We start from the raw sequence: 19296 nt of genomic DNA, 5'->3' as shown, positions 1-19296 counted from the left end.
TGTAGCATAGGCTGCAGCATTTGAAACACTAATTCCATGGGCAGAAGTTTATAGTAGGTTATTTCACCCAATGTATGCATGTAGTACGATACCAAAATAATTTTAAAATTAACATTTAAATGGAGAGCATCCAATTCCCCACAAAACCAGTATTTTTTTTCCAGTGACTCCTCAGCATATTAAGACCACAATGATTGACAACTTCCTGTATAATGTTTGACAACACAGAAAACTGTACCTATGTGCATAACTAAAAAACCATGATGAATGTATTTTAACATCATGGCTATTGTTTCAGCTCCTCATTTTTGCACAAGTGTTCACATCAGATGGAGAAAAAACCACCATACATTCTTCATATTCACAAGCTTTCTTGCATTGATTAACGCAACATTTTATGAGACCTGAAAGAACAAAGTTAAATGAACAAGAAGTGAAAACTTATGATGGATGTGTCCCTCATAGCATTTAGATCTTTTCCACTTGATTAAAAATTCCTAGTTCCTCTTCACTGAATTGTTTAGTTTTTTAGCAGTCTCTGTCCTGATTAAAACAAATTAGCATCAAAGATCCCCAGCTGAATGAGGAATCATTAATTGAGAAACATGCAATGCTCCTTAATTACCTTAGAACAGTCAGAGAACAAATAATCTTGGGTTTCAAAGGGGTTTGCATGCACTGTGCACCGTGGGCTTATTCTCTGTGTCTGCTGGAATAAAAGTAGACTTGGCTGTACCACTGAGGGATATCAGTACAAGCCTCAGTAAACACATTGTAGATTGTTTATCTAAAGTGGAGAAAAAACATAGTGAGGCAGTGGCTGACTGGAAGAGATAGATGTTTCCATTTCTGTTGTTGACCATAGCTTTTGATCTGCTTTGCATAGTCCAGCATTGACTGGGAAAGAATGAAAGCTGTTTGTTATTGATACAAATTAGTAATGTGGGAGCTGGAGCAGGAGTGCTTTACTCAGAAGCACCTAACAAAATGTCAGATATGGAGGTGCAGAGAGTAACCATGCACTTTGAAACAGCAGGGAAAAAAAGGCAAAAAAAAAAAAATCATGGAAGCTGGCTCAAAAGGAATCTAAGGATTATTTGCTATGCCTTGGTCACTTGTTTGTTATTCAGTTCTTCTGATGTTGTTTTTTTAAGCTATGACTCAGGCCACTTTGTGCCAGCCTTCACAGGAGGAGTAACTGATTTCTTTAAGGGCACAATATACTTACTAATACGAATATCTTAACATTTGTTTTGCTTCACTGGCCATAGAAGAAATCCTGCAGGAAAATGTCACTCAATGGAGTGTACTCCTGGAGTGGGGCTGTTATTTACATTGCTTTGGCACTAAAACTAATTGAGCAAGTGTTACTAACCTCAAAACTGGACAGGAAAATTAAATGCTGTGCAGAGCTACCTGAGCTCACTGGGAACAAGCTGGCTTGTCTCAGTGCCAGGCTCCTGTGCTCTTTCAGGGAGCTAATTAGCTCTGCAGAGCAGCAAGGTATTAGCAGGGGTGCAGGACAGTGCTGATGCAGCTACACCCTTCTGGTACCCAGACCAACTCTCCTAGAATTAGCTGGAGAGATTTGCACCATACTACTGATGCTATGTAAGGGTATCCTCACAGTCAAAGGGAAAACAAAAAGCAAAGGGAAACAAAACCCTGATGCAATGGAATATATTTGCAGTTGACATAACAAGATCATCTCAGTAAATACAAACTGGGATCACAGTAGTAAATTTTAAAAATGAGTCCCTACACCACAGGAAAGGCTTGGGCTTGCTCCCAGTTTCTATAAATCTGTGCCATTAATCTGGATTTTACAATGGCTTTTTGCTGATATGGATACCTCAGAAGGGCAATTTTAAGTTCCAGTAAAGAAGTTGATCTCAGTACCACATCCTGCTGTTAGTAGTCTAGAACCTGAGGGGCAGGGGTGGCACATCCAGCCACTTATGCTAAAACCACTTTCCTTGATCTCTTTTCAGTCCATAGCCATGAAATTTCTGTTCAACTGGAAGCCTGAAGTTAAGTTCTCAGAGCTGGGGCTCATTCTTCTCCCTGATAAGGACAGTGTCCACCCATACGGCACAACCCCCTTTTAGCTATTTGATGTATAACCAGAAAGGAAAGTTGGAAAACTCCTGAAGCCTCTAGAAGACACCACACTCTTTATGCAGAGAGACATTTTACATATTTGCAAGCAAGACCACTGACCTTAAGCCTAACAAATACTTCTGTAGGTGAGATCCATATATATATATATTTATGTGTCTGTGTTTGTGCATGAGCACAAATGTAACATTTGGATTAAATATGAGTTAGGTAAGCACTTTATTTTGTCTCTTCTCCTGTGAAAAAGACCTTCACCTGTATATCATACTCATAAGAGCCAAGGGAGAAATCAGAAAGCTGAATATCCTTTGTTCTCTGGTTTAACTTTTACTTATTTAGAATTTAGTCATGCTGTGTTGGTTGATTAAGTTATAATCTTAATGGGTACATCTACTGTGCCCTGCCTGTTGGCCTTCTGAAGCTGAACAAGTTGCACTGTCACAGGAACACAAATAAAGAAATCTTTGCAGCCCTGCATTGTTTGCCATCAAACAAGGTTTTGCAAAGCAGGTGAAAGCCACCCAGGCCTCAAAGCACTCCTTGTGGGTTGGTAATTCTTATAAAAAAGGAAGTTTGTTATAACAGAAGGTTGAACAATGACAAGGTAAAAGGCAAGTTCTGAGCGCTTTGAGGTACCATAAAGTTGCACAATTTTAAAGGCCTTTTGAAAAATGGATTAATTTATTAAATAAACTAAATGATAGCATAGTCTAATATTGGCAATTTCAGTGTCTTAGTAATGAAGAGAACATAAAGTTGCATGTTTTCCTTTTTATGGAACTGGGAGAAGCACAGTGAGAGGCAAACCCTATGAAATGACAATCTGGTTAAGTAATAAAAGAACGTCTTTACAGTAATATGAATCATTCACTTAAAATATTTAGATTTCTCAAACATTCCCCTCTAGCCCTCCAAATATTGGAGAAAACAACCCCTAGATCTATTGCACCACAGAAATTAGGCAATGACTTAGCAAACCAGCTCTAGCTAGAGTTCTTGGACTATGGCATAAAACAATACCTTGGACACACATTTGGCTCTTAAAGCTCTGCTGACTGTAAAAACCTGGGCAGGCTAAAGGAGTGGGGTCATATTAAAGCAATATTACTTGGAATTCAAGACCTTTTCTTCATAAAGAGGAAAAAAAATCTTAGAAAACACTTGCCTAAATCTTGGGAAGGCAGATAATAAAGAGATTTAAGGAAAGGGTGGACCCTGAGGTCATGGAACTCTTTGAGTGTATATGGTACAAGAAAAGCCCCAAAAATGGGAGCAGCTGGCTGGATATTAAAACTGCAAATGTCTCTACAGGAGACAGCCTTGTCTCAGCAGAGACAAACAAATGCTACAAGTAAAACTTAAACATTCTCAGCAATTAGAGAAATTGAGTAGCAGCTAAGGACAGGTTTGAAGCTTTGGAAAGTTTCTATTTGAAGTGTGCAGACGAAATGTAAGATGATTGGAGATGCTTTAGGAAAACTGAAGAAACCAACAGTGTACTCCCAAGAGGAAAGATCAATGATTTTGGAAAGGAATCAGGATCAGGATGTGGCAAGGACTGCATGTCTTCAGAACCTGGATGAGGTTCATGATGAGTTTGAATCAAAGGAAAATGCCAAGAGACAAAGCCACTTCAGAACATTTGAAGGGCATGGTGGAGAGGGTGGAGCAGAGAAGGAACACGAATGCCTGAGAGGAGAGCAGGATCTTCACCTGGAGGAAAGAGCATCATCCTTTTGCCAATCTGATGAATAATGGAAACCCTTTCTTTTCAACGAAGGAAGTTACAAAGGGATGGGCCTGAGCTGTTTGTGGAGCTCATCTCTGAAGGGATCCAAGAGGCAATTACAAGCCTTTGGGAAGAACTTGGCACCGTATATTGACAGGGTTGCCATTAAATTATTAAAAGCAGAAGGAGGTAAACAAAGCCAAAGACTGTACAGAATAATTCTGTTGATTTCGGATAGCTGAAAAAATTTCAGAGCAATGGAAAGTGGTTTTCAGAAATGCAATGTAAAAGCCAGTGAAGAGAGTGCCTGTGTTTTTCTGAAAGCCTAAAAAGCTTTTTCAGAAGGGTTTACATTTTTGGGGGGTTGTTTTTATGGGTTTTTTTTGTTTGTTTGTGTTTTAATAAACAAAACAGTAATACCAACTTGGATGCTGGAAAAAGAATTCTCCCAAGTATTAAATAATCATGATGTATTGGAAGACATGTAACACTATAGTCAAAATGAGTACACACACTGCAAGATTTTAAGAAATCTTCAATGCTACATTGTGGCCTTTGAGCCACATTGGAGGAATTTATAACTCCATAAGACATTTTTTTAACAGGCATAGTCACAATTTGCAATGAAGAAGATGGAGCACAAAGGTGTGAAATCTCTGGCCCATTTAATATAAATGAGGGATTAAGGCATGGAAATGCATTATCCCTGATATTCTTCAATATGGTTAAAATGTTACATCCATTGACATTTTCAGAATACAGTGGACAAAATAGTGGAGCACCTTTGGGATCTTATGGTCTGGGCAGCTAAGAATGAAGCAGAAGGTGCTGAGTGAAAAATGGCTGCTTGAAGAAGAAAAACAAAGAAGAAATAATATAAAATCAGACATCTAATAAGTCCAAATAATAAAAAATACCAGCAAATTGAATAAACTAGCAAAATATTTACCAACAAAAGGAAAATTACATTGATAAGCAGAATCAAAAACAAATTCTGTGACCATTGTTATATGAAAAGTCACAGAGTTTGAATATCTGACAGCAAATAATTTGGTTTGGTTTTTGCTTTTTAAAATTGTGTCCCAAATTGTGGTATAAAACACTAACACCTGGCATTATGAAATGAACCTGATACTAAATAACTTAGTAACTAAAATACACTCAGCACTCCTACAGTGACTGTTATTTTTAGATCAGTAAAGAGCTCTGAGTACTCTCTATACATTAATTAATTAATCTTAAATATTCTCATGTTATTAGTAAGATTAATTTTATCATGCCTAAGTATTCACTTAGGAAACTTTTTCTGGCCACATTTCTACCATCTATTTAGAAGCAGAAGCAAAATTACCTGTATTCATATATTTAAAGGATTTTAATACCTTACTATTTGGCTCTTACTGCTTTGGGAAGGGATGGGGAAGAGGAGAGTTGCAGGAGTATTGATAAATTTCATGTCATAGAGGAAGCTTTAGGAAACAGACATTTTGTGCAGAGTTTTTTCATGAAAACATCCATGCTGGTTATCCTAAACACTGTGTTCCAAAACTATGCTTATTTTTTCTCAATTATATTTTATAACTGAATGTCTTAAGAGACCATCAGGACTCCAAATGAAAAACTAAATTTTGCTTCATGTTAATTCCTAAAAATCATAAAGTAAAAATGACTTTTTATAAATACTGACCTTAGAATAATTGTTAAAAAGACACAAACCCTCAGCAGAATGTTTCTGATATCTTTTAGGTGTACTTGAAGAGCTCCATCTTACTTTTTTTTTGCTTCTTGTCCAATGAAAGGTCTTTTAGAAAAAGGCATTTACTAAAACTGGAAAATAGCATAGCTAAGCATTGCTCTGATAATATCATAAAAAGAGAAACAGTTATTGGTAAATGAATAGCAATTCTGTCAAAATTAATATTGTTTCTGTATTATTGACTCTGATCTTAGCACGTAAGAACTGCTACAGCAAATAAACTAGAAAAGGAAGGATACAAAAGGACAGGAGATGTCTCACTTCTGCACTCAGTCTTGGGCATGCTGAAAATACTGATACCAAATTGATAATAATTGATAACAACTGACAGTTGATAATATTTTCTATACAGTGTTTCAAGCACACTTCTATATCCTCAGAAGCACACACTTAAGATTTTATTTCTGTAGAAAGAGCTGTTATTATGCACATAAACAGTCACGGAGCTGGCCTTCATATTGTTCAATATAATATGTGAGAATATGTGAGGAAACAGAGAATGTTCTGATTTAGATCAGCTGTGAAACCAACTACATGATCCATTTTTAATATATATATATAAATTATAGAAATATATATAAATTATATATATATATGCTTTCTCATTTTAGAAAAAGGCAGTTTTAACATATCATCAAGGACACAGAAATGTTTTTCAAGACACAAACAAGTTTCAGCATACATGACCATGCCTGGAGTGATATTAGTCCCTTTTCAGCCTCACAATAAATTTCAGAGAGCCACTAGAATTCCAAGTCTATGTACAAGATGATGATTTTCCAAATCAGAAATCACTGCAGCTATAGAAATGACCACATGTGGCCATATAGGCAGGCATATAGAAATATAAACAATCCTTATGAAAGTAAAATTGCATTAAATAAGGAAAAATTGAAACAACATATATATGGTCCTGAGTTATACAAGCCCAGATTGTTCAGGGACTTTTTTTGCCATCTTTGTCCTCTGTTGTTAGTATTTAATGAGGAAGTACAACTGAAGACAGCATGGGAAGTTCTGGCTACCTGCAGACATCTCTAGGCTTGTAATTATTTGCTATAAAAACCTAAAATAGCCTTGGATATTCCACATTTTCTTCTAGATCTGAAATAAGAATCAGCAAACTAAAGTTTTTCAGGTAATTCTGCACCTTAGAGAGTTAAAAAAATACAGTTAATTTATTTAATTTTCCCCAGTAATGTCAAACATTCTGAAGAGCACAACTTTGCTTATAAAAAAGAGGGATTGTAAATCACCTTTAACAGAGAATTTTTCTTTATTGTCAAGAAACTTTTCAGATGCTTTTTAAAAAATTAGTAATGAAATTAGGTACATAATGATTTTGTAATTTATATGAATACCAAGAAAGTTATTAGGTATGAAGATTTAACATCTGTTAAAGTGATCCCAAACTAAAATTCTTATCATCAGGATTCCAGCCTCTACATTAAATTATTTATAAAATAATTATTGCTACACATTTTACACATAACAAATTCTACACCTTGATCTGAAATTGTCAAAATGTTTTTGATTTGGGAAGATAAGAGAAAACTCTATGTATAAAAAGAACAGCCATATACAAAAATTCTCAAATCAGATGAATTTGAATGTTCCTTAATGGTGTATTCATGCCTTAACATGTCAAAAATTTGACCTTTTTTTATTAAATAATTTTAATAGTGGCAACATACTGATAACTTTTTTTTTTTTTTTAAACAGGTGAACAAACATTTTATTATATTTCATAGGAATATAATGAATAGAAGCAAATATTCTGAAGTGTGCAAATTCATTTCAAGTAGTTTCAGGATTTTATATAAATACAGAAATAGAAAGAGGAACTGAAGTACTAAACCCATGTTGCCAGGGACATCTCATATTTGGAACAGTAATTTGTAGCTGCTGGATTTCCCTCAGCAGAATCCACAGGCTGAGGAGGGGGAGGTTGAATCCTGAAAATCAGAACTTCACTGGGCCTTACTTACCAGAACAGCACTTACTTATTTTTCATCCAATATAAATCACATTAAGAGTAAAAGAGGCCATTCAACATTTTCTAACTCTAAGAAAGGGTTCCAAAGTTAAATTGGACAACAAGGTTTAAAAAAAATATGGCCTTTTCTTGACACAATCATAATGGGACCGTTCATAAAACATCTCATCTGATGTACATTGGTCATCACCAAAAAGTTTGCACTTGTCAACAACTAACAAAATGTAGTTATCAGACATTTATGCTATTTATACCTTCCAAAAAGAAAGCTTTGGTATGTGTTTGCAAACTTTTTGTTTTTAAGTGTCGCCAATATATAGGTATTTTTATTTACTTTATTGTTATATGAATTCATATTGTTATATGAATTACTAATTTGCATGCAATCAGGGATCCTGGAGAAGAAAGATACTTCAGAAAAAAAATTCTCAGAATGAAGGGAAATGCTGAATGATCCCATGACAAACATGCTTTTCTTGTTCAGTAATATAACATTTTTACCTGATAACACAGTAAAATGGCTGATCGCTATTTGCCTATCTTCAGTGCCACAATAAAATATTTTAATCCCTTTAAAACTCACACCTGATTTTCAAGTATTTTTCAAACTCTGGTTGAGATACAGAGGAATGTAATCCTGTATGAGTGAGCACAGTCAAAACTCTCCTAGAGGACTGGATGGTCTTTCTGGGCATGGCGTTTCCAGTACAAAACACACTGTGTACTTCTTATGTGAAATGCTTAGATTGAGGATAACACAGAGTTTGGAATACATTCCAGACAAGTGGCTCCTTCTTTTTCCTAGGTGTATGCATCATGTAAACCAGTCCCATCGGTTTATATTCACTTGAGCAGATTAACTTTAAAACTGGCAGAAAGGGTTGTTTGCAAAGGACAATTTTTTCACTAGGCTAAGTAGCACTGGTTCAAAGTTCTCTACCAAACCTTTAAAAAATGAATTTTTAAAGTTTTAGATTATATGAGGTCAGAATAGTCAATAAAAGTCACAAGATGGTATTTTTTAAAGATAATAATCTTATTTTAAGATATGAAAATACTGAAACAATCATGCCAGTATAAGAAATAATTATACCATAATTCATAAGTGCATAATTTATCAAAACAATAGAGCAGTCATGGTTAGATGCAACTCCTGTATAAGATATAACTACATACTGTACAATTGTTCCTTTTCAATAATTATTTTTACATTTAGTCCTCATCCAAATTAAGCTGAGTACTTCTATGTATGAATGGCTTTAGGAAATAAACACAACTCACAACAGGGTTTTATTACTGCTACTGCACCACCATGGCATGCAAGTAACTATGTAGTCAACTATAAACAGTAAAATGTCATCATCTTTCTGAAATGAAAAGAACATAAAAATACAGATATAGTAGTAAACATCAATTATCTTTTTTATATCTTTCATATTTACCAAAAGTCTATCATTACATGAGACATTTATACCTCTGTATCACTCTCCTGTACTAGGATGGTGGCAAATTTGGAGTTGAGAAACTATACTTTCAACAAGTACAAAACTACTGGTTTCATATTACACTCTGTCAGTGTGCAACGCATAAATGAGGATATGACACATCTGCTACCTGCCCCTTAGCATTTTACTCAACTCTTTTCTATGTTCATGAATTTTAAGTAAATAAAAAGACTAAGGGCCATTAAAGCTGGTTTCCAGGTTATGTGTTGTGGTTACTGAGCCCCAAAAAGGACATAAGTCCTTCACAAAGGAAATTTTTTCATCTGCTTTTTGTTGTTGAGTACTGGTTATGTGAGGTTCCATACTGGTTGTTGGATTTGACAACTACTGTTGGAAGCAAGATGGCTTTTTAGACACTTATTTATTTCTATAGGGTTATTCCTTAACAGGCACTAAAGTGACAATGAGATAAAATTCTGGATTTGTGAGAAAAAAAAGTATCCATACTTTATTATAAAAAACAAGAGCCAAAGTGCTGACTGGGATTAATCTCTTCTGCTTACAGGTCAGGACAATATATAGATACTAGCAGAATTCAATATTGAAACGGGAACAGGTCGAATAACAGCATGTTCAACTCTCCTTTGACAATCTTGGAGAATCTCTTGGGAAAAAATAAGCAGCTTTTCCATGCTGAATTAATTTTGCTGATCATTTAGCTGGCATGGAGGACCCTCTTTGTAAAATATCCCTAATTCAGGACAAACTCTGAGGTACAGAAAAAAAAGCCCACCCATCACTCTTCTGCAGCCCAAATTATGTTTATGAGGTTTTTTTTTTAATATAAAGAAAAATAATCATTAAATGCTCAAATCATAGTATTTCACAGAATTATCTTTCAAATATTACATGTGGTGTTCTTGGGATACATCTTTGCTAAATTCAAAAGCTGCCTACCTCTTCCGGACAATGACAAAAAAATACCTAAATCCAAATGATTCTCTTTAGTTCCTGCTTGCTGGAAAGAAATCTTAATGCCACTTACAAGGAAAGAACTGTACAATTCCCATTGGTACATTAAGCTATACAAAAATTTCCTTTAGCTTCTTGGAATTTGCTCCGCTTTCGATTATACAATTTGTTTCTACATTACGAAAAAAAAAAAAAGAAGGTAGAATTTTTCCTAGTTCTGTCCAAGGATTTTCCCTGCTCTGATATGTTCAGGATTAAGAATAGTCGGTATTTTATTTTGTATTTTGCTGATACCAGGATCCACTCTTTATTGAAGCTCATCAAGCAGGCTCATACCTACCACAAGTTTGTTCTGCTTTGGGGGTAGCAGGCTGTGTGACAATAACAGAGCACAGCACCTCATGTGTTCATCCATAGATTTGCCTCCATAAAAACTGAGGCTGTAGTATAGCTTTCAATGGAAGCCATTTAAAAAGAAAACATTACAGAATATACAGTTGTAGTTTTTGACTCTCAGACACAAGTTCCTTGACGTGTTGAAAGGTGATGCTTTCGATTTCTGACTCCTGAACTCTTATCTTTACAGTCCGCAGGCTTCTGTTGTGAAATGTCTATCAGAGCACTTGCAATTGCAAGACCTGTAAGATAAATAAAAGAAAAACAAAATGTAATGCTCAGCTTTCCTGAGAATTCCAGAGCAGCGTGATGGTTTCTTTCAAGGCAAGTTTATGCACTTTCCCAGAAATGATTAGTTTCATTTCAAAGTCAGATAACAACTTCTCACTTTCTTAAATGCTACTTGGTAACAGTGAAGAAACAGTGGAAGGAAAAAAATGCAGTTAAGACACCAGACTGGAAATAAGGAGAACTGAGTTCCATTTGTGTCTCTTATTGATTTGCTGTGTGATCTTAGCATGCCCTCTCTTTATGACCATTTTCCTGGTTATGTGGACCAGAAGCTTTCTGACATGAATTTTCTCATATTAAATGTATGTGCATTGCATTTAGAAATTGATAAAAACATCAAATCAGAAAATAAGAGAGAAATAGAAACTGTATGTAGGATAACATTGTGCCCCTGAATATTTGCCTTTACAAAAAAAAATATATATATGCCTCTTTTTTGGGGAATATCCAGAGGCTAATATTTAACACAAAAAGATATGAAAATATCTTTCTAGAAAGCACAGATCTATAAACAAGTAGTGAACCATGATGGCCTGGGTAAATTATAAATGTTTTCAACTCACCAAAACTCTTCTGTTTTGGCTTCTGGTTAATTTGTTGATATTTCATGACCTGTTGTAATCTTAACAGGCTATTGCCAAGGGCATAGACCAACATGTTTAGGAATCATAGGAACACAGAATATTCTGAGTTGGAAAGGACCCACAAGGATCATCAAGTCCTGCTTCTGGCCCTGAACAGAGGAGTACCAAGAACCCCACCACGTGCATTGTTCACATCCTTCTTGAACTCTGTCAGTGCTGTGACCACTGCCCTGGGGAGCCTGTTCCAGTGCCAGCCACCTCCTAGATAAACTATTTTTCTCTAATATCCAACCCAAAAATCTCCTGACACAACTTCAGGCTGGGTCCTGTCACTGATCACCACAGAGCAGAGATCAGTGTCTGACTCTGCTCTTCCCCTCATGAGAATTTTGGAACTGCAATGAGATCTCCCCTCAGTCTCCTCCAGGATGACTAGACCAAGTGACCTCTGCCACTCTTCATTCAGCTTCCCTTCCTAAAAGCTAATATTTTAAGAATTTAAAGAAGATAATATTTTAAGAATTTACTCTTCCATTTCTTTGCTACTGTACCCTTTCTAGAAATTAGTGACTTCAAAAATGCTAACACACTTAATACATGGTACTTCTAGGCTTTTAAATTCACACAGGTGATATTGCAATCAAATGGATTAGGAGTATTCACATAATTTGTACTTTCTACTGCACACAAATCACAAAAACCCCATCTACATATACCCAAAATGTAGATAAGGATGGTGCTGGTTCTCCATGCAGCCCAAAACTTTTCATTCTCCAACCAATAACCACCATGCTCCAAAGAAACCATGTTTAACAGGCAGTCTCTGTTCCTTATCTCAAGCCAATATCAAACTCAATTTATCTATTACACAGATTCCATTTTTACAATACTTTTCATGCAATCCCTCATTACAGGCTTTATCTACTAAGAACCTGTGCAAAAATTGTTTTTCACTAAAAAGTTTTGCTACAGTCTTCTTTCATAATATAAGATATATGGTCGGATTTTGTTCAGGTTTCCAGTATCCTGAAAAATCTATGCTATTGCACACTGGTAACATCACCTTTTTCAAATCACAAAAGAGTTGTAAGAGTTGATTAATGTGTATCCAGATTTTAAAAATGCATGATACTGGAAAACGCTAAGTACAATTATCATTGATACATTTCAGGATATGTAAGAGCCACGATTAATCAAGTTGTGTTTTCTCACATACACAAATATTTCATGGCATAAGCCAGTGATGCTTAAAATTGGACTTTGACAAATTAAGTTGTTGAAATCTTTGAGGCACCTTTAAAGCTTAAGCAGTAAACTGAGGTATTAACAATGTCAGGGATAAAACCTAAATAACATTTTGATGATTGCTTACATGTTATCCCATCTTCAACAGCTAGGCTTAGAAAAAGTATGCTAAACAGAGGGAGCATTATTAGTAAACAGATTTTTTAATTTAACAAGCTGTTTAAAAATATATTTGGATGTATTAAGCTAACTTCAACAGAACAACTAACAAAAAGGAATCCTTAGGTCTAACACTGCATACTGGGATGTACTGGCATGTTGATAGAATTCTATTAAAATCAGGTCACTACAGAAGATCATTTTTCAAAATGTCACACAAATCATCTGATGAAATTAATTTATTATGTTCTCTACACCCAGCATAGTTCCTTGTTATCAAAGCAATACAATTAAGTGGGGGAACAATTCATTATTTCAGACTGGCAGTCTAAAGGAATTTCATTTACCAAGTCAAGCTTGTGCACAGACACTTTGAGCAAGGAGAATTTACATCAAAATAAAAGAGAAGAAAATGCTGTGGCTTAAATATTCATTTAAAAAAACCCACCAAAACCAAAACATTCCCTCGATGTTACAGGTTTTTTATCTAAATAATAAATGTGAATACATTTACAATCATTGATGTTGGAACTGTAAATTGTACAGTGCTCTAGATGCATTACCTGAACTCCTAAGTTATTACATTTACTCACCTTCTCTGAATGCTGCTGTTTAACTATCCTAACTAACATCCAAACTTCTATTTTCCAAATCAGTACAGGTTCTCTGGTTGCTTCTGATCTTGAGCAACATGGCAGAAAGGAACAGTGGAATCAGTAAGGATCCCACGTGGAGACTCAACGGATCACCTCTAATTTCTGGAAATTCAATCCTAGTTGCAGAACCAGCCCTATTTTTAAATTTAGTTTGTTTTTCTACTAAATGTTATAGAAATAACCTGACCTAGTTCTCTGCAGCACAGACAACCTCTAGCTGGTTTTAAGCATATGTATGCATAAGTCATTAAGAAGTGAGCTCAGTCAAATTGTAAGTGGAAAGTGTATTTTTGCAAGTGATAATTGAATCCACAATGAAGAAAACACCAGAGGAAGCAATATTAACTTGGTTATCTTTAGCAGAACTATTGTCTTTCCTAATGGAAGTTAAATGGTAACAGTTTATTCTCAGGAAGTCTCTAATCATAAAATTACTGGGGTGTGAATTTTTTCCTTTTTTTTTTTTTTTTTACAACAGTGCAAAACTATTAATAAGTATAGGAATAAAATACAGCAAATCAAATGAGATTACCTTGAAAAACGCATTCACAGTTTATATACAAACAGCCTTTTAGTCCTGCATTCAAACAAGAACATCTGAAAAAGTCATTCATTCTGAGATGCTCTCCTCCCAGTCTCTGTAAAAACAGGCAGTGCTATATATTTTAATTTTGCAGCAAAACAGCTTCATTAGGCGTGAAAGGTTAATTGCAGGTTTAAGTGCAGTTCGGGGAGCAGTGCACGGGTCTGTGGTGAATAGCACAGTCTGCTGCAGGAAGGCTGAGTGCTATAAACTGTTTGCCCTGCTGAAATGTTTTACTACCTCATTTACTAACTGTCTGCTTTTACTGCTTGTATTTGTAGTTCTTCTAAACCTTTAATAGCTACAGTTTTATTTCACTGTAATCAGATTTAAATGGAAATACCCATGCTGGGATGTTTAAGCATTTTTCCTCTGATTGTATACAACTACATTTGAACTGATGTAGGGCTACACTATCTCTAAAAGTAGAAAAAAAACCCCTACATTGAAAAAATTAGTCTTACATAATGGTGTGCATATTTAAAATCTTTTTTCCCTTCCTCTATTGTTCATTTTAATGAAAAATGCATGGAATTCTTACTATCTCTTTTGTTAAAATAAGGGAACAAAGAATGACCTCAGATGCGTTGTTAGGCAGGTAACTGGAAATGTTTCCTTTCAATTTGAATATGCATTATTCAGACATAACATTTGGATAGATGTCTTAATTTGATTAAATTTCTACACATCATTGTTATGCAGAATCAGAACATTCAGAAACCTGAAGACAATAAAATAACTACGAGTCAGGTAGATCAATTAGATTTGTTTGACATTTCAACCAAAATTATAGTCATTGTTTAAGGTGACTTTAAGCAACGAAAATAAAATGCCAGCTGCCATACAGAGAGACTTAAACAGAAAAGACTGGGTAAACACTATATTATTAAAGTCACAGTTTCACCTTTCAGTGCCCACAAGTCTTTGTGTTCCTTCCACCTGTTAATTCTTTAAAGAGTGGCATTACTGTACATGTTCACCCCATACTGGACAGATCTCTTACTCAAAATATTGCCATTGTGGAAGACTTATTGTCCATGGAAGTCTGTAGAAGTGGATCAGAGCTGTTTGAAGATACACTAAGTGATGAGAATCACAGACTGTGGTGCCTCATGAAAGTTACTATAGCACACAGTGAAGCCAGTGGAGGCAATTTCATGTTCATCAATAAAACTACCAGTTATAATGTAGGGAATTTTAATGAATTCGGCCATTTATCAATGTTTCAAGTCTATAAAAATACTGTTTGAAAAGTACACAGTGTATATCATTTGTGAATTAATGGTATATGCACACACACACATATATAGATATACCAAAATTATGTAATAATGTAACATAAATATGCCATTATGTAACAATTACACACACACACACACACACACACACACACACACACACACACAAATTATATACAATCCTCCCAGTTAATAATGAAGTTTTGTATTACCTACTGCTTAATTTAAAGAAACAGATCACATTGACTATCATGTTTATGGAATGCACACTTTTATTCTTTATAGAAAAAAATATGTTCATTATAATATCTGTAATAGTGGGGGAACATAATATTCTAGAAGGAGCATAACATTCCAAAAGATTGTTACTAGGCAGTGTTTCTCAGTACTCATGGAAGAAATTCTCTCACTTTCTATGAGATACTGTGCTACAAATAGTCAGATTCAGTAGTTGTTTAGCAATAGTTTCACAGTTTTCTGGTTGTTCCTGTGTTCTCAACCAAACTGTCTCCAAGCAGATCAACTCAGGCTTCATTTTCATGACTGAAAAGGCCAGCCTGTTCTTTGTGCTGCATACTCCTCTGCTATGGATCAAGTCATGTTGGGAGATACCCAAAAGGCACATAAAACAGAACCAGAACAAAATTTGGTATTTAAAAATGTGGTGCACAGAGCCTCCTCCTAAGCAAGTACAAACCTGATACTTGAGTACTTTCCAGGAGAAAAATTAAGAGTCATCTGAAGTTCAAGACTGTGTATGGCTAGAAGAACACAACAGATCTAAGTTCATTTCAAAGTCAGAAAATAGTCAAATCCTTCATGTGTATCTGTGTTTCCTGATCTGGCAGGTGTGCCTAGACAGTATCCAGAGATCGCAGACTTAGTCACAGAGAAAAATAATCATAAGCATCTGCCAAGAACAATAAGTGTCTTCATAGCCTGTCATATAGCATGTTTTTTTTATTTGAATTAGATTATTTTTAAAAGGACAAGCTGACAGCACCTCAAATTCACAGTCTTTTTATGGGCTTCTCTTCCTGTTTGGTGCATGAATGTGTATTTTAAGTTGACACCACTCTTACTTTCGGAAAGATATATTAAACAAACTAAACTAACTAGGAAATTACTTTGGGCAAGTAACCCCATCCTTTTTTCTCAATGATAATTTTTGCAAGATGGGAAGACAGCCAAGAGGCCAAGAGGTATGTTTTCCTTTTCTTTTGCATATAACTTAATTAAATAAGTAAAATACGAGACAGAGCTTAAACCATAACAATAATAAACCAAATAACGATAGTGTGGAATTAAATAGCCACACACCAGTAGAGAGAAGATGCCATGTTCCTTTTTATTACACCTTTGCTATTTAGCAATAAGGGCTATCTATAAGGGACTACAAAATTCTTATTCCCAGAATAGACTTATAAATTACCTGCTGTCAGTTTGTGGGAAAAGCAGACTATACAATAAAGGCTCTTAGAAGAAATGTTCATCCTTTCCCAATTTTTCTCATTGTGAAAAGGAAATGGCCCTACATATTTGTGTGAAATATTTGTATTCCATGGGGCCAGTAGGGATTTTTTTTTTTTTCTTTTCTTTTTTTTTTTTTTTTTTTTTAATGCAGTCAGGCAGTTCTCCTTCCCTTTCAGAGTGAGATATCCGTAGCTTGGTCTGAAATCCAGGTCTGTACAACATCTGGTGCCAATCAACAATCCTGGCAGTGACTAAGAGCCAGCATGGGCTGCTTGGCCTCTCTGGATATGGACAAAGGGAAGGTGACAACACACTCTGGGATGGACAAAGGGAAGGTGACAATGCGCTCTGGGATGCTTCAAACAGTGTCCTGGTGAAATGGACCCAGTGGGAAGCTGCTGACTCTACAGTAATGGAATGGGGCAATCTAACATTGATGCACTGAAGCTTTTTTCTCCCACCTCTTTTCTCAACTTGTGTTCTCTCCTGGAACACAAGAACCATAGGACCATTAAATTGTTTAGGTTGGAAAAGACCCTTAAGATCATGGGGGTTCATCCCTTAACACTGCAAAACCCACCCATAAAACATATCCCTGAGTGCCACATACACATCTTTCAAACACCTCCAGCAATGGTGATTTCACCACTTCCCTGGGCAGCCTCTTCCAGGGCCTGACAACCCTTTTGGTGAAGAAGTTTTTCCTATTAGCCATTTTAAACCTCCCTTGGTGCAAACTGAGGTCAAATCTTCTTGTCACATTGTTTTAAATGGAACGATAATAAAAACACCTAAAAAGAAATAATCTATTTAGAATATGTGCAAATCTCATGCAGATTAATTCCTTGCTGCTCTGCCACTGTATATTACACATCATGCATTAAAATGCAAGTAATTACATATTTTTCTACAATGGACAGTAATATTTGAAACATTTGGATTACATTTTCAGTTTGATTACATCTCACTTCCATTGAATCATTTATCCATATCTTATGAAAAACATCTCTATTCTTGTGATGTTGTGCAGCCGTTTAATTTGTTTTCAAGAAAATCACTATAAACTAATTTGCTACTCTGCAAGAATTTGGTGAGATGCATTAATCATGCCAGAATCTAATTTGGCCTTGTAAACCTATTTCTGCAGAAGAGAAAAAAGTCTATTCGAAGTATTGAAGAAGCTCTGATTTCAGGTACTTTCAGCAATACCTGGTTTAATAGAAACAAAAACATGATTGGTTTTTTTAAAAGTCACTATCACAGTTATGGCCCAGGTGGGGTTAGTTTATGAACCCCTCTATAGTTATTAGATAAATCTGGATTGCAAAAGTCTCTTCCAGCCTGGCACACTCGAGGTTGCCTGTACAGCATCATTTTACTTTTTGTCTCTATCTTCAGCAAACTCTTTTTACTTGGACCATGGATGCAAATCAGAGCAAAATGAAGATATGAAAGCTGTAAAAAATTGTGAGCTTGAGTTACAACATTTTAAAAGCTCTTTACCCAAACCCATTCATGCAATTGGATACTTTAACCACTGTGATAAAAGTTAAAGCCTTACTATACATCATGAGAAGGATGAACACCTGTGGGACAGAGATTTATCATCCATATAAACAGAGTATGATTGGCCATTATTACAGGGCTGAACTATATTTCATGCAATTCAGTAATCAGAATATCTGTATGTGTGTGTGTGAATATCTGTGTGTGAGTATCTGGGAAACAGAGCAGGTTAGAACACAACTGAGCAACCAGGAGGACACTCAGAAGGAGAAAAGGCAGCAGTAGTCACTGGGGTTTGCTTCCCTCTAGAGGGGCCTTTCTGGCAGGGGGTGATTTAAAGCAGATCTCTTTCTGTCTGTAGAGGAAATCTGGGGTGATAAACCTCGTCAGGTGAAATTCAGTTTTTATGAATATCTCTCTAATGTTCCATCTGGGTGATAACATACACTGTCAGACTTGCAGCTTTACTACTCTCCTCCTCAAGACAAAACACACCACCTTAAAGACAATAGGTTTAAGGGCCCAAAAGGGGCCAATTCTGCCCATGCTGGAGATAAAACAATACTACTTACATTACCATTTACTTTTAAGAAAGAAGATTAGAACAATAATCCTCTAAGATCCTTCTCGCTCTTGCACACTTTATGTTGCAGGTGCCAGGCTTTTTTTCCCCTTGTCAAAAATTCTATTTAAGCCAGAAAGTACAGAATATGTTCATGCAAAGAAATTATTGTAGTTCACCAGAAATTCATAGGATTACAGATTAATCAGCAGTAGGCATGATATCTGCAGTGCTTTTCCATAGAGAATTCTCATTTTGAAGTTTTGCTTTCAAATGTTTACAAAGTACTGGGCTCGTTTTCCATTTCCAACATGCTGGTGCAATTTATCATCACTCTTAGCACTGCTTTGATACAAATTTGTTTCTGCCCAAATAACAATGCCAGTTTTTTGGTATTCTGTTGATGTCCAATTAGACATTTAGAACATCCCCAGCTACATAGCCAGAAGTTCCTCTGACAAAATACATGATCTTGGGAGGGAAACACAGAATTAAGTCAATGGGACAGAAAGTGTGCTGAGAATTTTGAACCATATTTTGAATATCACTAAAGTGAAAACTTCAGGGTCCTCACAATCTCTAACAAG

At 35.6% G+C, this 19296-nt stretch overlaps 1 protein-coding gene across 2 annotated transcripts in view; it reads right to left on the bottom strand.

Moving 5' to 3' along the window:
* Positions 1–6754: 6754 nt before the first annotated feature.
* ATRNL1 (attractin like 1) overlaps positions 6755–19296 on the bottom strand; it is a 430566-nt gene continuing 418024 nt past the window's right edge. For both annotated transcript variants that reach the window (XM_021537269.4, XM_021537270.4), the window contains one exon: positions 6755–10654. In XM_021537269.4, coding sequence (XP_021392944.1) covers positions 10530–10654 — 125 coding nt within the window. In that variant the 3' untranslated portion in view covers positions 6755–10529. The remainder of the gene's footprint in view (positions 10655–19296) is intronic.

Source organism: Lonchura striata, chromosome 6 (assembly GCF_050655825.1).
Source record: "Lonchura striata isolate lonStrDom1 chromosome 6, ASM5065582v1, whole genome shotgun sequence".
Taxonomy (NCBI): Eukaryota; Metazoa; Chordata; class Aves; order Passeriformes; family Estrildidae; genus Lonchura; species Lonchura striata.
This window is presented reverse-complemented; position numbering and strand designations above follow the sequence as displayed.